The 21,706-nt window shown below is 43.2% G+C and overlaps 6 protein-coding genes across 11 annotated transcripts; 3 read left to right on the forward strand and 3 right to left on the reverse strand.

Moving 5' to 3' along the window:
- Positions 1 to 269: 269 nt before the first annotated feature.
- On the forward strand, positions 270 to 3,972 carry LOC108115342 (protein transport protein Sec23A). 3 transcript variants are annotated; one of them, XM_017226761.1, is made up of 7 exons: positions 270 to 429; positions 554 to 852; positions 910 to 2,159; positions 2,225 to 2,378; positions 2,520 to 3,068; positions 3,247 to 3,267; positions 3,709 to 3,972. In XM_017226761.1, the coding sequence occupies exons 2-7, from the start codon at positions 574 to 576 to the stop codon at positions 3,796 to 3,798; spliced, it is 2,343 nt and encodes a 780-aa protein (XP_017082250.1). In that variant the 5' UTR covers positions 270 to 429; positions 554 to 573; the 3' UTR covers positions 3,799 to 3,972. The 3 variants fall into 3 exon arrangements, with proteins under 3 accessions (XP_017082250.1, XP_017082252.1, XP_017082251.1); XM_017226763.1 differs by lacking the exon at positions 3,247 to 3,267; XM_017226762.1 differs by lacking the exon at positions 270 to 429 and having other exon boundaries at positions 456 to 852.
- Positions 3,960 to 6,124, reverse strand: LOC108115343 (calcineurin B homologous protein 1). Its single transcript, XM_017226765.2, has 2 exons — positions 5,931 to 6,124; positions 3,960 to 5,047 (listed from the first exon to the last, which is right to left on the reverse strand). The coding sequence occupies exons 1-2, from the start codon at positions 5,995 to 5,997 to the stop codon at positions 4,545 to 4,547; spliced, it is 570 nt and encodes a 189-aa protein (XP_017082254.1). The 5' UTR covers positions 5,998 to 6,124; the 3' UTR covers positions 3,960 to 4,544.
- Positions 6,125 to 6,476: 352 nt separating this feature from the next.
- LOC108115358 (mediator of RNA polymerase II transcription subunit 27) lies at positions 6,477 to 7,666 on the forward strand. Its single transcript, XM_017226784.2, has 3 exons — positions 6,477 to 6,716; positions 6,776 to 7,042; positions 7,136 to 7,666. Exons 1-3 carry the CDS (start codon positions 6,547 to 6,549, stop codon positions 7,578 to 7,580), a joined length of 882 nt encoding a protein of 293 aa, XP_017082273.1. The 5' UTR covers positions 6,477 to 6,546; the 3' UTR covers positions 7,581 to 7,666.
- On the reverse strand, positions 7,610 to 12,035 carry LOC108115357 (gametogenetin-binding protein 2-like). Its single transcript, XM_017226783.2, has 4 exons — positions 11,659 to 12,035; positions 10,398 to 10,964; positions 8,935 to 10,104; positions 7,610 to 7,948 (listed from the first exon to the last, which is right to left on the reverse strand). The coding sequence occupies exons 1-4, from the start codon at positions 11,752 to 11,754 to the stop codon at positions 7,730 to 7,732; spliced, it is 2,052 nt and encodes a 683-aa protein (XP_017082272.1). The 5' UTR covers positions 11,755 to 12,035; the 3' UTR covers positions 7,610 to 7,729.
- Positions 12,036 to 12,615: 580 nt separating this feature from the next.
- On the forward strand, positions 12,616 to 17,551 carry LOC108115296 (pre-mRNA 3' end processing protein WDR33). The gene is made up of 9 exons (XM_017226688.1): positions 12,616 to 12,767; positions 12,852 to 13,193; positions 13,678 to 13,947; positions 14,007 to 14,158; positions 15,302 to 15,399; positions 15,460 to 15,586; positions 15,769 to 16,002; positions 16,064 to 16,275; positions 16,333 to 17,551. The coding sequence occupies exons 2-9, from the start codon at positions 12,909 to 12,911 to the stop codon at positions 17,403 to 17,405; spliced, it is 2,451 nt and encodes an 816-aa protein (XP_017082177.1). The 5' UTR covers positions 12,616 to 12,767; positions 12,852 to 12,908; the 3' UTR covers positions 17,406 to 17,551.
- Positions 17,552 to 17,911: 360 nt separating this feature from the next.
- LOC108115297 (A-kinase anchor protein 17A) lies at positions 17,912 to 21,677 on the reverse strand. Of its 4 annotated transcripts, XM_017226691.2 has the most exons (9): positions 21,302 to 21,677; positions 21,012 to 21,197; positions 20,434 to 20,894; positions 20,118 to 20,375; positions 19,443 to 19,650; positions 18,786 to 19,363; positions 18,669 to 18,728; positions 18,542 to 18,619; positions 17,912 to 18,426 (listed from the first exon to the last, which is right to left on the reverse strand). In XM_017226691.2, exons 2-9 carry the CDS (start codon positions 21,123 to 21,125, stop codon positions 17,973 to 17,975), a joined length of 2,211 nt encoding a protein of 736 aa, XP_017082180.1. In that variant the 5' UTR covers positions 21,126 to 21,197; positions 21,302 to 21,677; the 3' UTR covers positions 17,912 to 17,972. The 4 variants fall into 4 exon arrangements, with proteins under 4 accessions (XP_017082180.1, XP_017082179.1, XP_017082178.1 ...); XM_017226690.2 differs by having other exon boundaries at positions 18,542 to 18,601; positions 21,012 to 21,677; XM_017226689.2 differs by having other exon boundaries at positions 21,012 to 21,677.
- Between the last annotated feature and the right edge of the window lie 29 nt (positions 21,678 to 21,706).

A 21,706-nucleotide genomic window follows, 5' to 3' on the forward strand; every position in this document is an offset into this window, starting at 1 on the left:
GAATGTATTATTATTCTAAAAGCTTTTAAATATCATGAAAAAAATAACAATAATAGGATGGACAGCTTAACGAATTATACCAATAATTTAGCGTTAATTCGTTATCTGTACTGTATTATTTCCTAAATGTAATTCACATATCATTGATATTTTCAGAGGTATGTACTACTATACAAAGGTATAATTTTTAACTATTATGTTATTCTTCTAAGTTTTACTAACAATTTCTTAACCAAAAGTTTGACTTGTCCAAGGCGATAGTATCGCCTGAAAACTATCTTCACTGACCTGCTACGTTTGCAATAAAAAAACTCTTCAATATTTCTTAGTCGTGGTTTCTACGTTTTGTACGTTTAAATAAATTGTTCTTAAAGTGTGTGAATTTTTGTTTAACTAAAAGATTCTTCTCGCGAATTTGTTTAGTTTCTCGTGAGTATTTAGCCGTCGCCAGCACGAAAGGTGTCACGACTAGCTGTCAATCCGTGACGTGGCCTGGTCAAACCGATTTTTCCAATTGGCAGAAGACTAGCGTTGTTTTATCCCGTTTTAACAGTATATTTAAGTGTTGCGGCGATGACCACCTACGAGGAGTTCATCCAGCAGAACGAGGACCGCGACGGGGTGCGGCTGACGTGGAATGTTTGGCCTTCAAGTCGCATTGAAGCCAGTAGGCTGGTGGTGCCTCTCGCCTGTCTTTACCAGCCTCTGAAGGAGCGGCCCGACCTGCCACCCATTCAATATGATCCGGTCCTCTGTACTCGGAGCAACTGTAGGGCTATTCTGAACCCCCTGTGCCAGGTTGACTATCGGGCCAAGTTGTGGGTGTGCAACTTTTGCTTCCAGCGCAACCCGGTCAGTAACTGTGATCTTTAGACCTTATGGGACAATGTATAACACCCTACCTTCCAGTTTCCTCCCCAATATGCGGCTATATCCGAGCAACATCAGCCGGCGGAGTTGATCCCGGGATTCAGTACCATCGAGTATACCATCACCCGTGCTCCCACAATGCCTCCCGTCTTCATTTTTCTGGTTGACACCTGCATGGATGAGGAGGAGCTGGACGCCCTGAAGGACTCACTACAAATGTCGCTAAGTCTGCTGCCACCCAACGCTCTCGTGGGTTTGATAACTTTCGGCAAGATGATACAGGTGCACGAACTAGGCGCCGAAGGCTGCTCCAAGAGTTATGTGTTTCGCGGTACCAAGGATTTAACCGCCAAGCAGGTGCAGGACATGCTCGGAATCGGGCGCGGAGCGGCTCCGGGGCCACAGCAACAGCAGCAGCTGCCCGGTCAGCCGGCTGGAGCGGCGGCCCCAGTGCCGCCCGCCCATCGCTTCCTACAGCCGATCGGCCAGTGCGACGTAGCGCTGGGCGATCTGCTCAGCGAGCTGCAGCGCGACCCTTGGCCGGTGCCGCAGGGCAAGCGCTACCTGCGCTCCACGGGCGCCGCTCTGTCGATAGCGGTGGGTCTGCTGGAGTGTACCTACCCAAATACGGGCGGTCGCATCATGACATTCGTGGGTGGCCCTTGCTCCCAGGGCCCCGGCCAGGTGCTCGACGACGAGCTGAAGCACCCGATCCGATCGCACCACGACATCCACAAGGACAACGTGCGGTTCATGAAGAAGGCTATTAAGCACTATGATGCCTTGGCCTTGAGGGCGGCCACCAATGGACATAGTGTCGACATATACTCGTGTGCCCTGGATCAAACCGGTCTGCTGGAGATGAAGCAGCTGTGCAATTCAACTGGCGGCCACATGGTCATGGGTGATTCTTTCAACTCGTCGCTCTTCAAGCAGACATTCCAGCGCGTTTTTGCACGTGACGGTCGCAACGATCTGAAGATGGCCTTCAATGCCACGCTGGAGGTGAAGTGCTCGCGCGAGCTAAAGATCTCCGGTGGGATCGGCTCGTGTGTGTCGCTGAATGTGAAGAGCCCGTCGGTGTCGGATGTGGAGATCGGCATGGGCAACACGGTGCAGTGGAAGCTGTGTACGCTCAATCCCAGCTCCACGGTGGCATACTTCTTTGAGGTGGTCAACCAGCATGCAGCACCCATTCCGCAAGGCGGGCGCGGCTGCATACAGTTTATTACGCAATACCAGCATCCAAGTGGACAGCGGCGAATCCGAGTCACCACATTGGCTAGAAAGTAAGTACTAGCGGACACTTTAAAAAAAGAAAATGTTTTACTTAATGTATCATCTTTATAAATAGTTGGGCTGATGCCACCTCGAACGTGCACCACATCAGTGCAGGCTTTGATCAGGAGGCCGCTGCCGTGCTGATGGCCCGTATGGTCGTATATCGTGCGGAGACGGACGAAGGACCAGATATTTTGCGCTGGGTTGATCGTCAGTTAATTCGTCTAGTAAGTAAATTAACATTGTTGTAAAAATTTTCATTTTAATATAATTATATAATTTATAATATTAGTAATACACAGATAAACACTTTTTTAAACTAATGTGATTTTGCAAATGTTTTTTGTTATATTGTCTTTATTTTGTAGTGCCAAAAATTCGGCGAGTACTCAAAGGACGATCCTAACAGCTTCCGGCTGTCGCAAAACTTCAGCCTGTTCCCGCAATTCATGTACCACCTTCGCCGCTCGCAGTTCCTGCAGGTCTTTAACAACTCGCCCGACGAGACCACATTCTACCGACACATGCTGATGCGCGAGGACCTCACCCAATCGCTGATCATGATTCAGCCGATACTCTACAGCTATTCGTTCAACGGCCCACCAGAGCCAGTTCTCCTTGATACGGCTTCAATCCAGGCGGATCGCATTCTGTTGATGGATACCTTCTTCCAGATCCTGATCTATCACGGCGAGACGATCGCCCAATGGCGAGCCCTCAAGTACCAGGACATGCCCGAGTACGAAAACTTTAAGCAGCTTCTCCAAGCCCCCGTGGATGATGCTCAGGAGATCCTTCAGACTCGCTTCCCAATGCCGCGCTACATCGACACGGAGCACGGTGGATCCCAGGCACGCTTCCTGCTTTCCAAGGTCAATCCTTCGCAGACGCACAACAACATGTACGCCTACGGACAGGTGAGTTTCATATCCATCGCCACTGGCTGGCCACATTTGATTGATCTTTGCAGTGGGCATTTTTGCGACATCGAATACTCAAACTCAATCGATAACTTGATCTCGTTTTATGTTGGTTTTGTTTCTCTCATTGTGTAATCCGTTCCTGTATCCGTAACCGCTCCTCTGTCATGCGCAGGCGCCTATTGGTCAAGTCACGGTAGTACATTTTTGTTCAAAACTCAAAACTTATGCTGGCATAGGTTGATTTCTTCACAACAAATGGCAGGGCGTAACAAAATCTTTGAAAACGTTTATTAATACGAAAATAGTTTTGATCGGTTGCAAGGAACTTACAACAATTTAACTACACTGCATTTTAATGAACAAAATGTATAAATTTTTAAAATTAATCTCAAACTACCAAATTAGCTAATTAAAGTCTTGAAAGTGTTCAAAGATATTGTTTGCCTTAGTTTTTCATGTATATCTAAGCATTTGTACACAGATGCACATTTTATATTTTTAATGTATTTTTAAGTTGGTTTTGGTGTTAGACTTTTCTCGGTGTTTGGTACCCCTTGCTCATTTCCCTAGTCTTTTTTTCCACTGTCCCGCCCCACCCATCACTTGACTAATTTATTTAACATTATCTCGACAGGATGGCGGAGCTCCAGTGCTCACGGATGACGTCTCGCTGCAGCTGTTCATGGAGCATCTTAAGAAGTTGGCCGTGTCCACAACCACATAAATCGATTCTGGCTTTGGTTTCAAACACCTTTTCCCTGGATGGTAAAGTTCTCGAAGGAAAGGACTCACGAAATCCGGGAACTGTAAGCCCAGGCAATGCAATTACAAATATAAACCCACTTATTCCAATTGATCGTCTGAAAACAAAATAAACTATTCAAATTATGTTCAACAATTTGTGTGAATCCGCTTGACTTTTATTTTTAAGTAGCACAATATTAGAATTTACGTTAAGCGGAATGAGTTTACTATCGTCGATAAAACAAAGTATTAACAAAAAGAAAACCGCAAATCTTCCTTTATAACAACTATTAAATCCGAAGAATTCCTGAAACCTAAAAAGATTTGTAAGTAATCAATTTGTGTGTTCAAAGGACAAATTATAAGTTGCATTATTTGATTTCAATAAATATCGGTAGCACCTGTTAACGAATGGTAGATTGCACAATCATAAGGGATTTGAAGATATACATTTTTTCATTGAAATAATGAATAATGATAACTTTACATCCTGAATATACGTGAAATCATCTCATATCATATTTTAATGAACTTTGAGACGGTTTTTGCTTTAAATTCACATTTAACATCTGAACGGGCTTAATAATTACCGAAATTACTGTTTTCAAATCAATCAAGGTTTCAGCAATTCACCAGAGTACCTATTTCTCCACTGACTGCGTACTTAACTATTTGGTAATCACTGACTAAAAAGCTCGCTCTTTTCTCTTGATTCCTAAATCCAGCCTAGTTAAGAAACCTTATGGACATTTTTTGGTCCACGTCGGTACGGTCCAGCGCTTTGCAGAAGTCCTCAAACGAGATCTTGCCCTGGCCACACAAGTCCGCTTCCAGAATTGTCCTTTCTGCGATGCTCACCAGTTGGTCTTGGCTGATGTTCGCGCCCACCATCATGTGCAATATGGACAGCAGCTCATCTCGGCTGATCACACCATCGTCATCCAGATCGTACATCTTGAAAGCAAATTTCAGTTTTTCCTCGCGACTGTTCAGCTTGCTCTGCTTGTTGTCCCGCAACGGCCGGAAGTGAGCCAGGACGTTCATGAACTGCCGGAAGTTCACCCGATCATCGTTGCTCTCGGCGAAAAAGGAGTGCACTATCCGTTCGCACAGCGGATTGATGGCCAGCTCTGGTATCCGCATCAGATCCTCACGGGATAGTGTTCCGCAGTCGTTTCGATCCAACGAGGTGAATCGAGAGTACAATCGTTCAATTTGATTGGGAGTGACTGCACGTAAATAAACATAATAAAAATATTACAAGCATGTTTACAATGTGTTTTTATGTATGTATTCATAAAAAACGTAAGAATATTTTTTAATATATAAAAAAAACTTAATCGAAAATCTTAAAACACTTCTTATTTGCAGTCAGCAGAAACTTACACTTAAGAAAAAAAATATATGAAAAGTTTCCGAAAGAATGTACGTTAACAAATTTAACGATATGTTGAGATAAATTTATTTTGCTCGAATAAAACCCATTTGGTGTGCGAAGAGGCGAAGCACATTCCGAATAAGTTGTTATAAAATCTGGCTGATAAGAGCCAACCCCTTATCAATTTAGCTGATACTAGCTGGTCGAACATTGGATACAAGTTCCAATGCGGTGGCCATTTCAATTGTGAGCTTATCGCCGCCGGAATACTGAAATTACACGGTCTCTGACACTAGATAATTGCCAGCCAATATCGTTGATAGGGACTGACTTTTGCCCCCGCCTCCTATATAGCCTAGCCATCGATGACGTCACTAGGGAAGTGCAGGTGCAATGTGAATGCAAATTGGTTTTCGCTGGAAAATGTCTATGCATATATAGCTTATATAAGGCGGGAACAGATCGTTCAGATGCAGTTCTGTGTAATTTCAGGAGGTATGAAGAACACGTATGGTCTTGGATTCGATATGGAATTGTACCAAATCGTTTGAATTAAACAATCAATGATTTCAGCCATTAGACCCAAAGCTTTTAACACTCCAGTGCGATGTTGTTGTTTGCTTTACCCGTGGCCCATTTATTTATATCCAAGTGCGTATTTGTTTTGGAACAGCGGGTTAAATGCCCCGGTACCAAAAGCCCAAGGCCATTAAAACCCACCAAATGGTACTTACAACCAGTCTCCTCCTGAATTTGCGCGATCTCCTCGTTCCGCAGGAAAAGCGACGATTTATTGCCCATGGTGACGTTGTTTTGGAGCGCCGATTAATGTTCTTAAACTTTCAACAATCGCGGACGAACATTGAATGGCATTGGATTTGGATCAGAAGTTCGATTTGTGTACAGTCTGAGTACGGGTGGAATAGCGGGAAAATGTCGAAAATCGAGTCAAGAAAAAATACTGAACGGCGAGGCGATAGTTGTATTAGGGATGGACTTTGGTCGAGTGAACACAGTGTTAGTTTAGTTACAACATATAGACTTAAAAGTTGTTTCTAAAATAAGGCTAACATCCTCTTAGAAAATTATTCTTTTCTCAGTTGTTAATTTGTTGATATATGCTAAATAGTAAAAAGCTATATTAAATAATTCTAAATATATTTTAATTGTGTGTTGATTTCTAAAGAGAACTTTTTTGGTCTAGCCGCCTAATCTAGCTGAGGCGTATCGTCGATACCGTGATTATTATTTTTGTGTCATCATTGACTCGTGATATGGAATTTGCCATCCCTATTGGCATTGAGGAAAGATAGTCGTAAACAATTTTTTCGCCGGATAGGAATCGTAGTCATGGACAAGTTAAATTCCACTTTGACTGCAGTTAAAAATTTGCGATCTAATGTGCGACAGTGTTTTGAGCACCTGGCCGATGGCACTGATGGCGAAGGCGGTGATGAGAGTCGGAATAAATTCGTGCATGACTTTCAGGAGAGATTCGGAGCTATAAACTCTCAATTGCGGTGAATAAACACAGTTACATACTATATTAAGTCTAAAATATAATGTGAACCACCTGCAGTGAAGTAGAGCAACTGATCAATGGATTGCAGGTGCCGCCAACACCATATTCTCTGGGGAATACGGCTTACCTCGCGCAGGAGACTTCCCAGGATCGGCAAGCGCTGTACCCCCAATTGGTAAATAGCTACAAGTGGATCGACAAAGTGCACGACCACAGCTTTCTGGCCTTCAACAATCTTAACCAGAATACCCTGAGGCGCTCCTACAACTACTGTTCTCAGAAGCGCCAACGACTGCCTTTCTCTTCCTTCAACAATGATCCGGAGTAAGACCTTTTAATAATTAATTATCATAATCATTTTCCTTTATATTTTCTTGCTTAAATCCAATCTTACCACCAACTTTTTTTAATCTGTAGCCACATTGATAAACTACTGAGTGAGATCAACACTCCGCCTCACACCTCCTACCGAATATTCCGTCCCTTCGGCACCAACGCAGTCGCCATCGTGACTATTAGCAACGTGATGAAAGCAGCCATAGTGTTCAAAGGAGTGCTGATAGAGTGGGTGACTGTAAAGGGATTCGATGAGCCTCTGGAGCACGACGATCTGTGGGCAGAGTCGCGTTACGAAGTGTTCCGTAAGGTACAGGAGCATGCCCACTCAGCCATGTTGCACTTCTTCTCGCCCACGCTGCCCGATTTGGCAGTGAAGAGCTATGTGACTTGGCTTAACAGCCATATCAAGTTGTTCTTGGAACCTTGCAAGCGTTGTGGGAAATTCGTGGTTCACGGATTACCTCCAACTTGGCGCGACTTGCGCACCCTCGAACCCTTCCACGAAGAGTGCCGGAATTGCTGAATTTTTTAGATACACAACACAGATAGCTATAACTTTGTATACTTCATTTATTTCAAAAACAAAAAATTATATGTACTTTTAATGCATGCGGGCATATTTTTAAAAATCGCCACGCTCGACTGAATAACTACAACGGTTGAATGCGTTTTTTAATGGCCAGCCAGAGCAGAAGTTACCCGCTTCGATTTCCGCACCTGCGTCTGCACACCGTGCTGCAGGCACATACGCTCAAAGTTGGCACGCAGCTTGGCGCGGAGCTGCTCCCGCTGTCGCTGTACCTGCTCCTGGTGGCATTTGAAGGCCAGCACCACCTCCTGGGGAATGTAATAGCTCTCCTCGTCTTTGTCGTCGTATTCGTCGAAGTCGTCCTGTAATAGGAATAAAGATTTGTTATTATTATATAACGTCAGACTAAACAATATATAAATGTCTTCCTTTTAGACACAATTTTGCATTTCTACTTTTGTACTTGATTTTGACTCTTAATGCTCAATTATAATAAGAATTGTCAAGGTGATTAGTCAAAGTTGGTTTACAATTTGTGTTAATTCGTTTTTCATGTTTCTAAAGTTTGAAAGCTACTTTGAAAAGAGGCCGATTATGTATCAAATCACCTAAAGCATAAGTCGAGTTTAATTGAATACAATATCGTTGGTTTGTCAAATTTATCTAATTCCATACAGAAAATACAAATTTTTATTTTTAACTTTCTTGTCTAAAAAGCGCAATGCCCTGTCTTTGGTTTGTCAAACTTGAATTTTTTATCTATTTCCATAAAGAAAATACAAATTTTTATTTTTAACTTTTCTAAAAACAAGACGAGCTTTTTTTCCATATTACTGTGAAAAAAGATTTTTTTACGCTTTTGGTTTAAATTTAAAAAAATAGTCATGAATCTAGGATCGAACAGAAATCCATGTCTTGGTTGGACGTCTATTCTTAAACAATTAAGTTATAAAGATTTTTTTTTCTGTTCGAATCTACTGATGATCCTGACAGAGAGGAAGTTACCTAATTTTCAATGGATACAATACAGTACAAAATAGGGTCCCCGAGGAATACAACGAAGTAATCATCGTCTCGGTCTATTCTTAAACAATTAAGTTATAAAGATTTTTTTTCTGTTCGAATCTACTGATGATCCTGACAGAGAGGAAGTTACCTAATTTTCAATGGATACAATACAGTACAAAATAGGGTCCCCGAGGAATACAACGAAGTAATCATCGTCTCGGCTATTGGTACGATTAATGCTATAATGAACGCTATTTATCTATATTTCTGTACAAATATAAATATATATGTCTAACTGAAATTGTTTTCTCCAACCATTGTAATCATTCCCACAACTCACCCACATCTGCAACAATGAAAACTTGTGATCCAACTGCGACTGTTGACCATAAAACAATAGGTCAGAGACGTAGTTTTTTCGCGCCGCTAAGCTGTCTGAATCCTCGTCGTGGCCGTCGTGATTACACAGTCCGTCCGAGCAAGACACCTCAGATCCCTCAGGCGACGAAACGACGCTGGATGTCCGCGAATCGGCGTGCGAAGTGGGATCGCTGCCGTAACCAGAATCGCGCACATCCTGCTCACACGGGCAATTAAGAATGGGGGCCAGGCACTCCTCACACTTATCACCGCCGTCCGTTTTAGCGACGCTCGACAAGATACAGCTGGCCACGTACAGTTGATCATGATCGTCGTCCAAGGGTTGGATGCTAACCGTGGGCTGCATCTGCATCGGATTAAGGGCCTTCTTAGAGACCGTTGGTTTCTGCTTCTTTTTCTTCGCTTGCTTCTTCGGTTTCGATTTCGTTGGCTTGGACGTGGGCTCGGGTTCTGGCTCCGGGTGCGGTGCTTCTATAACAATGCCATCGTCGGCACCTGGATCGCTTAGCTCCAAATGGTGCTCCTGAGTCTCCTCCTCCTCCTGATCTAGCTCCTCCTTTTCCAAATCTTCCTCCTCTTCATCATCGGACTCGTTGGCTTCAGTATCCTCGCACTGTCGATGCAACAGGTTCTTTTTCTCGTCCTTCTTCTTCTTTTTCTTGAGCTTCTTCTGCTCGCGCTTGATCTGCTTGGCCCTCTCCGCTCGACTGATCTCCTGGTAGAGAAGCTCCAGGTTGCTGATTCCCTGTTTCTGCTCCACGAAGGTGTCGAAGCTGCGGCAAAGGGCGTGGACACCCACAGCGGCCAGCACCTGGCAGGCGCGCTCCTCCTCTCGCAGACTCACATAGATGCGACGAAGCCGTTCGTACATAATCATGCCAACGCAGGTCAGCACCTCTTCCTGGGCGATCTCCAGCGTCTTCGCGTGGCGTTCACGTAGCTTCGAGTAGCTACCGTTTACCTCGGGCTCAGCGCGCTTAATCAGTGCGTCCAGGAACTCTATCTTGTTGGTGCTCACGTGGATGTGCTGGTCGGGAACGCACTTGCGGATATGGGCGTACAGCTGGGCCGCGTAACCCTTCTCCTTGGCCGATATCTCTCCAATGAGTATTTTGTAGGCGCGCTCAATCTGAAATAGAAGTATATAGGTAATTTAGTGAAATCAATGCAAAATATTGTGGACCCAAACTAACCAAAGAACTAATTTAAATAAAATAACTTAGTTTATTTTTATAGTTTCCCGCAACTTAGGAAACTTACAAAATGTGCTTCTGTGTTATGATGGCTTTAACGGAAAAATTCCATAAAAAAATCTTTTAACTCGAATAAAACTGGATGTTAAATTTGATATCAGATTTTTTAAGCATTCACATTGATAATTAAAAATCCCAGTAATTGTTAATTACGATTATATGTGCTCACCTTTGTCCGGCAGCCAGAGCAAAACTTGTGCTTCTTTAGGTAGTTCTCGAGCACCTCATGCAGTTCCTTGGTCTCGATGATGGTCAACTCGTTTCGACAGTTGCTTTTCATGGCGGACCACACCTCGCGCCACGTCTCCGAAAACGGTTTGGCGCGGAAGGCATCCAGCGAATGGAGGACGCAGCGCGTCTTGTTGCGCAGTTTGTTGTCCAGCAGGTTATTCAGCACTTCATGATGCCGGTAAAGCAAAGTCCCAAGTGCCTGCGGAGTTTTAAGCTTCTCCTCGACAATGCCAAGGGTAGCTGATGGGCGTAGCTCCAATGGATCTAGCGTCCGGTGTCCAGACTCGGTTAGTTGGTGGAACAGCCGCTCCACACGCCGGCGGCAGCCCACGCATTGAACGCACTGGTTGAGGACAGACATGAAGCTGGCGCTATCAATCTCCAATGACTGTCGGCGCTCGGCCTCTGTCAGCAGTTTGAATTTGCGCGAGAACTCCTCCAGGTCGCGTCCGCGTATCAGTGGGCTGTCGATAACCAGTCCTTTGCTATTCAGGTCCATGAGCATCTGAGAAGAGAAAAAAAAATTAATTCTACTACCAGCTAGTGCCATATTAAATACTTTTTAAAAGATAATTTAATGTCTTTGTCCTTGGCCTAGATAATTAAATAAATTCAATTGTTTCTTACTACAATTATCGCTTTCCTGAATTAGTTAAACTCCTCAAGCAAATCAAAACAAATAACAGCTGTTTCCTTCTAGCAATAACGCGAAAACGCGGCTTTAACCCAACATAAGCACTCTTTTCGCATTATAGAGCTTCTATCGATGTCGATAAAAATGCGGTTAAGTTTGGAACCGATATTAGAGAGTTTTTTGGACAGAGAATCTGAATCATAAAGATCAGCAGAGGAGAGAGAGGCGGGGGGGTGCATATTGCTATGCATACAAACAGGTTCTTGATATTGCACTTTCCAGCAACATGGCGGCTGCAGCCAGGGTGGCAGAAGAAGAGATCTGTGGGTGGCAGGTGCAGAATCGCAGCTCAAGTTCAATTAATAAACGCACAATTACACACCGAACGAACCCACACAATGCCATCCGCCACTTACACATAACAACCCGCCGTGTTATGAAAGTTTTTGGACCAAGTGCACGCACACACGCACGGCCAAGTTGCGTGTGTGGGTTCTCTGATGGTAGTCATTTTCCTCTGATGGCTGTGCATATATAGCGGAAATCGGTGCGGATATATGCTCACCATTAACTTATCGCCAGCCACCAGGGGCAAATTCCTGCGGCCAACATAACCGGAGTCATCGTCGTCCGTATTGTAGACCTTTGTGAGCCTCGCCATTATAGGTATTCAACTTTGAGAGCCAGCGACAAGGCAAGGCGAAATTTTAGGCACTTTGCGACACACACACTTTTCTCCAGGGGTCCGGTCGTGGGTAACGGGGATCGACGGGAATATGGAAGCACGAGAGCGCACGGATCAACAATCTACGTTGACAACTATTTTCACTCTTCACGAAGATTGAGTGGCTCGGGGAACTGTCGAGAATCAGCTACAAAAGTATTTTCTATGTCAAACACGTAGTAGGCAAGTCGGTCCGGTCGCCATTAAATCAGAGTAGGGTTGCCAGCGCGTTCCAGGGGTGCTAGTACGCTATCGATACCACAACTATCGATATTGCACTTATTTTTATTCTATTATTTTATTATATATGAAGTGTAATTTAGGGACATGTAGAGCTTGTTTGTATTAAAAGGCTGGTCTATATGTTATCATATTAGTTGAATGTTTTGAAATGTTGTTTTGAAAACAACAAGAATACATGCTCTCAGGGATGGGAAAACCTTTTGTTAATGTGCTGAAATCAATTCGGATATAAGCCCCCGTAAGATGGATATATAAAATTTCATTTGCAACAAAGTTAAAAATGTTATTTATTTCATTAAATAAATTGATAGGAACTAAAAATTGTATGTTTCGTAACATTATTTGATGTATTGATTTATTAATTTTTTATCGTTTTTGCAATTCATAATGAAACTATAAGACATAACCAAGTCTGACACACTCCATAAATGTATTGAATATAGAAAATAAGTCTGACTTACTTAGCAAATTTAAAATAGGAATCCCCTATATATACAACCTGAAATCGATAACATCAGATTCGAAGCTACTTATCACATTTTGCACACGCTGGTGACCGCGTTTCGTCGTGAACTGCATAAATTCGCGTTGTTCGGCAAAAGTTACTAATAATTTTCTAAGCGGCTAGTTGAACTGTTATAATTTAATCTTAGCATAAGCATTTTACCACCCGACACCGGACTAATGTCCACGCTATAAGAAAGCGAGTAAGTAGTCATTTAATTGGTAAAGAGACATCCAATTAACCCGCACATTACGCCTGCCCCGTTTGTGTCTGTGTGCGAGCGAAGAAAATTCATTGCAGCCAAGCGGAAAAAGAGAGGCATTGGGAAAAAAGGCCTACGACCATGGACGTGTCCCAGCCGCCGCCGCAGCTCCTGACCGCGCCATCCGCGCTGGCCACCAATTTCACATCACTCCCGCCCCCCAACATGGGCGGCCAGCACTACCGGCACTACCATCCACACCATGGGTCCAACAAACACGGTTACAACCAGTTCAAGCCTTTCATGCCCGGCGGCTTCCAGCGTCCCTTTGGGATGTCCCAGGACGACTTCGACGGCAAACGGCTGCGAAAGAGTGTGATGCGAAAGACTGTGGACTATAATGCGTCTATTATCAAGGCGCTTGAGGTGATTACCTTAGATTATTAGGCTGCAAGAAAGGAAAGAGGGTTAAGATAGCTAAAAGATTCTCAGTTCCAAAAACGCAATTTAAAGTTCTGAGGCTTGTTGCGCTCTGACCTTTGCAACGCGTCTATCATCAAGCCGTTCGGTGAACCTTCGGTATTACCTAATTTAAAAAGAGATTTTTTATTTTAAGTATTAAGTATACCCTATCTGAACACTTCAACTAAAACTAGATCAAAATATGCCAACTATCCAAAATGATTTCAAAATATAGTTATTTGTGTTCTAACAAAGAGCTCACAATAGGGAAACAATTTTGGCCAATCATTTTAAGAGATATGTAAATCAAAATATGGAACAACATCAAATCAATAACCAAGTGAAAACAAACTTGGGCCCCTTTTATGCAACAATGTCTAACCAAAATTTAAGCTTCGGATATAATTATATTTGATAAAAGACGTACTATTTTGTTTATTACCTGTAGAACCGCCTCTTCCAACGTGATCATCGGGACCGGTTAGCCTTACAACCAGACAGCATTTATGTGCCCCACATGTTACCGCCCTCGGCATATCTGGACAATCCTTCTAATGCGGTAACTACGAGATTTGTTAAAACGGCGACGAATAAAATGCGATGTCCGATTTTCACGTTGGCCTGGACGCCGGAGGGTAGGCGTTTGGTCACCGGGGCCAGTTCAGGCGAATTCACGCTTTGGAACGGCCTGACTTTCAATTTCGAGACCATTCTACAGGTGGGTTTCCATCAGCAGATCCCGTGGGATCAAATCTAATCGTTAATATTGTCAAACAGGCTCACGATATCTCTGTGCGAACGATGGTATGGTCACACAACGACAGTTGGATGGTGACTGGCGATCATGGCGGCTACGTAAAGTACTGGCAGTCCAACATGAACAACGTCAAGATGTACCAGGCGCACAAGGAGGCGATTAGGGGAATAAGGTATAGCCATTTAATTGTAATTGTCAAATGTATTTACCATTTTGTAGCCGCTGACGCAAGCCAACTAAGTCAAAACCAAAGCCAGATACGCGTTGTTTTTATAGGTTCTTTTGTTTGGGTCGCTTTGTCAGTTTTAGGTATTTTTTCTTTCCTGTTTGACCTAATGGATCGGTTCCTTTCAGGGCAGTTGCAAATACATATCAATAAAGCCGTCTATGCTGCAACATGCCACCCAGATATCCGTTTCGCCTGATTGGCTATATAAGTTTTAGCATCTCCTTCATTAGAAACCAAAGTCTTAAATATGTTGTAATCGTCAAACTCTTCTGTGATATAACAATAAAGATGAAAAGAAATAAAAAGACTGATAGTGAAATGATAAAAATGCAATATTGAGAAAAGCGAACAATAAAATCATCTGACTAAGAACAAAATGAAACCTCTGCACAATTTTATTTCCGCGGCAAGAAGATCAACAATAAATAAAATGCATTGTGTTGCACTGATTGTTCGAAAAATCGGGGGTTCGAGTGTTTTCTTTCTCAAGACTGGCGATAAATCTTGACGTATGGGCAACAAATCTTGCGACAGATCAAGCAAATCTATCTGCTTCACCTTATTCTAACGAAAAACAATCATCATTGTAATATAGGCATTCTAATAAATAATGAAATTTAAATATTTTTATTGGACTTCTGTAATTATTTAACCTTTTTAACACAACATTTTTATTCGGTTGGACACAAAACATTTATAGAAGTATATAATAAATTTTAAAATTATATTTTAAAACTTCAATTTCAAAACGTGAATGTGTATCATTGCTTTGATCAGTTTTTGTATACGTTCAAATTGAACAAAATTATATGAAAATGATGTGAAAGTTAAATGATTGATGACTTCTAGTACCTTTAAACCTTTTTATTGCACTCTCTAGATCCACTCAAAATGTAACACAAGTTTTATCTAGCTTTTAAGTTAGTACTTCTGAATCTGGTAATCACAAATGTAAAAAAAGATATGTATATTATGGTGTGGGCTCTCATTTTAAACATTCACTAACATCGCGCTCACTCATTATCATCACTTGATCCGTGTTTTGTTACGTTCTAACCGTTTTCCAATGCAATCCACCAAACGCAGTTTCAGTCCCACGGACAGCAAGTTTGTCAGCGGCAGCGACGACGGAACCCTTAGGATATGGGACTTTATGCGGTGCCAGGAGGAGCGAGTGCTACGAGGTGAGAACTAAACGGCGATCCAAATCGAACTTCCATTGCTAATTTAATTATTTTTAACAGGCCACGGAGCAGACGTCAAGTGTGTGCACTGGCATCCTCACAAGGGAATGATCGTCAGCGGAAGCAAGGACAACCAGCAGCCCATTAAAATTTGGGATCCCAAAAGCGGCATTGCTCTGGCAACGTTGTAAGTATCTGTTTCTATTAAAATAATTACAACTTTTAATAATATAATAAACTATTAATCTCTAAAATCAAAAATCATTTTGTTTCGAAAGATCAATTTAAAAAAACCATCGCAATCCACCATAATACATAAACTTAAATATGACAAATAAAGTTATTAATATTACTATCTATTAATTACAGACATGCCCACAAATCTACAGTGATGGATCTGAAGTGGAATGACAATGGCAACTGGCTAGTCACTGCATCAAGAGATCATTTGCTCAAGCTTTTCGACATTCGCAACCTGCGGGAGGAGGTGCAGGTCTTCCGTGGCCACAAGAAGGAGGCCAGCTCCGTATCCTGGCATCCAATACACGAGGGTCTCTTTTGCTCTGGCGGCTCAGATGGCTCCATTTTGTTCTGGAATGTTGGGTGGGTGTTAGGATTTCGGTTTTTAAAATATTAGTTGCTTAAATGATCTCTTTAATTAAAGAACCGATAAGGAGATTGGCTGTGTAGAGACGGCACATGACAGCATTGTATGGACACTGGCATGGCATCCACTGGGCCACATTCTGTGCTCCGGCTCCAATGATCATACGATTAAGTTTTGGACCAGAAACAGGCCTGGAGATCTGATGAGAGATAAATACAATCTAAACACATTACCCGCCAGCTTGGCTGCTCTGGACGAGTGTGAATACGGTTGGTTAATCTCTTTTCTTCTAAATGAATATTTTAAGAACCTTTAATTTCTAACAGATGATGCAATTATACCCGGAATGGGTCCCGAAGACCGGGTTGAGTTTACTGAAAGCTTAACAGCCGATAAAGGCTTTATTCCCGGTCTGGACTTGGATCCAAGTAGAGCCATCAACGATCGCGACCGGGAGAAGAAGGTGCCCTACAGCAAGCCCATTCCTCGCAACTTCCAGGTGAACTGGGCAGGTCCACGCAGAGCAGACGATCCCAGCGTGCTTAGCATCCACGATGAGCTAGCCGCTCGCGAGGCCAAGGACTCAACAAGTGGTCTAAACCACCAGCAGATCAGCGAGAATACAATGGAGGGAATCGCGGCCAGCGGCATGCTCAATGGCCTCGACCCTCAGACAATTGTAGGGGTACTTGTGTACAATCGGTTTATTCGCGTGCATCCCGACTCCCGACTGATGGCAGCTATTCGCCAGGGTAACGAATTCCTCAACAAGTACATCGACGCCGGCAAGCTAGAGGAGCTCAATGACGTGGTTCCAGTAAGGGATCGATCCAGATCTGTTTCGCCTACGGTGGAGGCACGTGGCGAGGTAGTTTCTCCACCTACAAAGAAGTCCCGCTTTGAGCCCCGTCAACACAACGCTCAGTTGGTGTGTGTTCGAGAACTGCTGCAACTCAAGAAGCCCTTCCTGCAGTCGCTGGTGGCGGCGAAAGCACAGCAACCCAACACGGAATTTGTGGACGAACCGCCACTGGAGCAAAGGGAAAGGGAGCGCGAAAGGGAACGAGATGGTGAACTCGACAGGGAACGAGAGTGGGAACGTGGCCGTGAACGCGAGAGAGACCAATCAGGGGGCAGGCCCAACCCTTGGGCATCCAATGCCCCCTGGTCAAATAATGGCAGTTCGGGAGGCAACGGATCCAATGGCTTCAGCAACAATGGAGCAGATAACTTCAACGATCGAGACTTCCAAAAGGGCGGAAATAACGGAGGAGGTGGCCAACGTCGACGACGAGGCAACAATAATTCCGGTTCTGGTGGCGGTGGAGGAGGTGGAGGTGGAGGCGGAGGCGGTGGTAATGGCAGAAATCGCGGACGCAACAATAACAGGCGCTACTAATCGCTATCCCACCAATACACCCATATACACATTCTTCAGTTATAAGCCATTTTCTGTCGTTGACTCAATCTCTTACATTTGCTTCTTAATGCTAAAATCAATTTATATTGTTTTAAAAGGAAAAAAAATCAGATTGTAAATTAGGATACATATTGTGTGAATTATTTTATTTTAAAATTTTTAGGATCACTTGAAGATTGAATGTCTCGCAATGACAGAACATAATTTTCAGGGAATCCGCATTTCACGTATTTAGGTTGCATAAATTGGAGGTTGATTTTTGTTTACTTATGAGATGGATATCTTGTTTATGAACATTCTTTTCTGATCTGAAGCTGCTGAAGCAGTATTTTACAAAAAAATTGATACATGAGCAACAAGGTTGTTGGGTGTCCCCAGGGATTTGATGTGACAGTTTGTTCCATGAGATTCTTTTGTAATAGTTACAGTGAGCTATTGTTATTCTTAAGTTCAATTGGAAGTATACAAGTCAAGAAACAGTGTAATTGGAGAACAACTTTGATATATTTATTTACTCTTACTAAAAATTAAACTAATGAATACGTTTCAGGCAGCCAGTGAATTGCGGCGACTGCTGCGTTTGCTGATGCTGCCACGTCTTTCGTTAGCTTCCTCTTCCGGACGGACGTCCACGTGGTTGCTGTTGTGACTGTTGGTGCGGACATGTCTAAAATTCTCCTTGATTTCGCGCGCCTCCTCACGCATCCGGTCCTTGGTATGCTGTTCGATGGTTCGCTGTATTTTCTCGGCGGAAGCCACCAACTTGTCGGCCTCCAGTTTAACTTCATTCGGTGAGTGGCTCCGAGTTCTGCTGTTGCTCCGACTGCTATGATGACGACTTCGGTGATCACGCCGTGAGTTGGAGCGCCTGCGGGAATGGGAGCGGGAACGCGACCGCGAATAGCTGGTGGATCGTGATCGACGAGTAGATGCCAGTTTGCGGTTCTTGCGCTGTGATGGCGTATTGCTGCGACTGCGCGAGGATCTGCTGTGGCTTCGTCTAGAAAACATTAAAAAATCATGTTTAAATGCGTAGGAAATTGTTGTTTTGCTCAGTAAAAAATAAGTGCTTATATGGACACAATATATTTTTTAAGACTTCATATTATTTTTACCTTGATCTTGATGAGTACGATGACTTTCGATAGTGTGAACGACTGCGTGACTTTGAGCGCCTGGAACGACAAACAATACTATATTGGTTTTATAGTAAAATGTATTCAAAATCTACGAAATACTTACCGGCGTCCCCGGGAACGACTGCGGCTCCTCGAATAAGAAGATGACGAACGTGAGCGATTTCTAAAACAAAAACAAGATATTTAAATAATTCAATTGGTTCCAACATGTGAGGCTTACCTGCCGCGTGATGATTTGTGATAGTAGCCGTTGTCGCCCTCCTCACCATAGCGATCGTGCTTGGAATTGTAATATGAGTCATATCCGGAACGACTGCCTCTTATCCCGATGCCACGGCCTCTTCCACGACCTCGAGAACGAGGTGCAAAACCACGATAATTGCTAGAGACTGGAAACGGAGCCGCCGGACGATAAAGAGCTCCGGGGAATACACCTGGCAAGCCATATCCAAACATTGAGAGTGACTGCATCCATTCGCTGGCCGCCGCTTTCAAAGGGTTTAATGCGGAGTTAACATCGCCAGATGATGCAGTGTCCGCTACGCCGTTGCCCAATTTATGCCTCTTACTGGCCGCCGATTCGTCATCGCTGCTTGCGTCCGTGGGTGCTACACTCTTTTTGGATTTGCTCTTCAGAAGACCCATTAGTGGAGTATTACTTTTAATGTCCTGCACGATTTTTCGTTGATCACAGACAAGCTTCTCTGTTGCCGCTTTGTACTTTTCCACCAAGCGCTCACGTTGGATGTCCTTAACTTCATCGTGCTTCGCTCGGTGGTTTTTGTTCTTTTGCTTCAGCTGTAAATTACAAAAAGGAAATAATTTTCTTAAAGAAATTTCTCCAATAATTGAATTACGCCCCGAACATTTTCCTCACCTGTATCCGCTCGAATAGCTTTTCTAGCGTCCGTATACTCTCCAGTTTGCGTTGGGCTATCATCAGCTTGCGCTCCTCGACGCGTATCTTTTGAGAGATCTCAACCTGACCACGTTCTTGGATCTTTTTTAGGTGTTTTTCTTTCCGTTTTTCTTCGCGTTCACGCTGCTTTTCCGCTTCCGCTGTTTTCATTTCTTCTTGCTTTTGCCTGTAATTTTTGTTGCAATGTTGCGGGTTTTTTTTTTGCTTTTGATATATTTGTTATGCATAATAAATATTTGTTAACTGTTCGTCTAGAAGATACAGAGAACGGTTGGCTAAAGGCTCGCCTCGCCCAGCAGCCGCTAGGTGAGAAGCATAAATATGTAAATGTGAAATAACCAGATATGAAAACAGTACTATAGCAGACAAGGCTTAACGCGACACTTGATTTAAAATATACTTCAAAGGTCATGAAATGCATTCACTAAATAGGAAAGGTAATAAAAACTTTAAAACTGGTTTTCAATTAAGTTTTATATAAAAAGTTTTCAAATTTTGCTCTTTTGTAATTAATAATGTCTAGGATGAAAATAAGGTATTTAACGTGATAATAAGCCTTGTCTTCTTTTAACTGATGGACTGATTGCTATTTGGTTACTGTTTTCAGGTCCTGGCTCAAAACAAGAATCAAACCTTTCACGTTCCAGTTGTTCCTCATGCTGTTTCTTAAGCCTCTCTCGCTCCTCTTCCTCGGCCTGGGCTTTTGCGATGCACTTCTTCCGCATACGTTCCCGGCGCTGCACGTGCGAGTCGCTAAGATGCTTTTCCTTGTCAAAGTTAACGCAAATGTTGATTGCCTGCGTCTTGTCCACAAACTTCCGGACCAACTTGGTGCCTCTAAACTCGTCCATGGCACGAACAAAGCTAGAGTATTCCTCGAATTGAACATATCTGTAATGACAATCGTTAACAATTTAATTTAAATATGCGTAATGAAACCCAAACATACGCTTCGAAGAGAACATCCTGCTCGAAGCTAAACGTTCGCATGCCGTTAATGTCCGCTTGCATGTTCTTCCGATACGGATCACAAATTGGTATGTCAACCATCCGGACGCGACCGTACTTTTCGAAAATTCGTTTAAAGATGCTTTCGCTGGGTTTGACTTGCTCTTCATGTTCCGAGTGCCGAGGGCAAAACCAGCGCATGGGCAGGTGACTCAGGTGAATGGTATCCGGTCGTTCGCCCGCCTTCATTTCATCCATGTTTCGGGCATCACGAAAATAAGAATCCCAGTCGTGTCGAGTGGGAAACTCATCTTTCTGCTCGGTGCATCGCACTCGGAACGACTCACTGAATCCAGAGATGCGCAGAGAAATTCCGTCAATGCGTTGGATGGCCGGTCGGAGACGTTTTCGTTCATCTAACTCAGCTTCCAAACGGATGGCGTTCACAGTGGTCTTTGAGACCTGATAAAGAATATATATTGTAAATAATTAATTTATCTAGATAAGTGTAGATAACTTTATTGCGGATACGGTAAGGCTGTGATCATCTAATTTTGAAAATCAAGCATAAAAACTTACTCGGAGCACCAGAAACTTGTCTGGCTTGAGCTCGATGCTCAGTTTGTCCATTATCTCCAGGTTGGACACGGATTTTCCGGACTTGATCGTGGGCAGTGATACGGAGATTTGCATTTTGGCCAGCGGCTTGAGATACAAGCTGTGTGGTAAGTAAAGGGGAGTGCAGTCCTCCACATTTTCTATACTCTGGATGTTAGTCATTTTGAAAAGGTGTTTTTGTTTTGTTTTTTAATCGATAGAACAGAATATAATGAGGCAAAATTCAGAAAGTAATATTTGTGTTTCTTTACCAAATAATCGATCTAAACATAGAGCTTGAAACCAAGCAATAGCCCCAAAGAATGCTAAGAAAAATGCTAATGGAATACACCGCCCTTGTCCCTTGCATAGATGGGAATTTCATGAGTGAGTTTGTGTGTATTGGTAGTACGTCTGAGGGAGGGAAAATTCTGTTCGATGATTGTCCTTATCTGTTTATATGTTCGGGATTTCTGACCCCCTAACCCTTGATCCCCGTTATGCTACTTAAGAAAAGTAAGCGCTGTGATTTTTTATGGGTGGATGCAGCGTTATTTGCTAAAAAAGAAAACTTTTTCGGATTATTTTTTGCACTTTTCACTAGATGTGGAAGATTTTCGATAGACTTGTTTTACGAAACAAAACGAGAAGAGGAATAACTTAAAACAAGGTTTTGT

Source organism: Drosophila eugracilis, unplaced genomic scaffold (genome assembly GCF_018153835.1).
Source record: "Drosophila eugracilis isolate 14026-0451.02 unplaced genomic scaffold, ASM1815383v1 contig_1897, whole genome shotgun sequence".
NCBI lineage: Eukaryota > Metazoa > Arthropoda > Insecta > Diptera > Drosophilidae > Drosophila > Drosophila eugracilis.

Excerpts from the sequence above, each read along its gene's own strand:
- LOC108115342 (XM_017226761.1), top strand. The coding sequence starts at position 574 with ATGACCACCTACGAGGAGTTCATCCAGCAGAACGAGGACCGCGACGGG. Across the intron at positions 2,160-2,224 it reads GTCACCACATTGGCTAGAAA|TTGGGCTGATGCCACCTCGA; the intron begins GTAAGTACTAGC and ends CTTTATAAATAG. Across the intron at positions 2,379-2,519 it reads ATCGTCAGTTAATTCGTCTA|TGCCAAAAATTCGGCGAGTA; the intron begins GTAAGTAAATTA and ends TTTATTTTGTAG.
- LOC108115357 (XM_017226783.2), bottom strand. The coding sequence starts at position 11,754 with ATGGCGAGGCTCACAAAGGTCTACAATACGGACGACGATGACTCCGGT. Across the intron at positions 10,965-11,658 it reads TGGCTGGCGATAAGTTAATG|ATGCTCATGGACCTGAATAG; the intron begins GTGAGCATATAT and ends TTCTCTTCTCAG. Across the intron at positions 10,105-10,397 it reads GCTCTGGCTGCCGGACAAAG|ATTGAGCGCGCCTACAAAAT; the intron begins GTGAGCACATAT and ends CTTCTATTTCAG.
- LOC108115296 (XM_017226688.1), top strand. The coding sequence starts at position 12,909 with ATGGACGTGTCCCAGCCGCCGCCGCAGCTCCTGACCGCGCCATCCGCG. Across the intron at positions 13,948-14,006 it reads ATTTCGAGACCATTCTACAG|GCTCACGATATCTCTGTGCG; the intron begins GTGGGTTTCCAT and ends ATTGTCAAACAG. Across the intron at positions 16,003-16,063 it reads ATTTTGTTCTGGAATGTTGG|AACCGATAAGGAGATTGGCT; the intron begins GTGGGTGTTAGG and ends CTTTAATTAAAG.
- LOC108115358 (XM_017226784.2), top strand. The coding sequence starts at position 6,547 with ATGGACAAGTTAAATTCCACTTTGACTGCAGTTAAAAATTTGCGATCT. Across the intron at positions 6,717-6,775 it reads GCTATAAACTCTCAATTGCG|TGAAGTAGAGCAACTGATCA; the intron begins GTGAATAAACAC and ends AACCACCTGCAG. Across the intron at positions 7,043-7,135 it reads TCCTTCAACAATGATCCGGA|CCACATTGATAAACTACTGA; the intron begins GTAAGACCTTTT and ends TTTAATCTGTAG.
- LOC108115297 (XM_017226689.2), bottom strand. The coding sequence starts at position 21,212 with ATGACTAACATCCAGAGTATAGAAAATGTGGAGGACTGCACTCCCCTT. Across the intron at positions 20,895-21,011 it reads ACAAGTTTCTGGTGCTCCGA|GTCTCAAAGACCACTGTGAA; the intron begins GTAAGTTTTTAT and ends ATTCTTTATCAG. Across the intron at positions 19,651-20,117 it reads GAACAACTGGAACGTGAAAG|GCAAAAGCAAGAAGAAATGA; the intron begins GTTTGATTCTTG and ends CAAAAATTACAG.
- LOC108115343 (XM_017226765.2), bottom strand. The coding sequence starts at position 5,997 with ATGGGCAATAAATCGTCGCTTTTCCTGCGGAACGAGGAGATCGCGCAA. Across the intron at positions 5,048-5,930 it reads AATTCAGGAGGAGACTGGTT|TCACTCCCAATCAAATTGAA; the intron begins GTAAGTACCATT and ends ATTTACGTGCAG.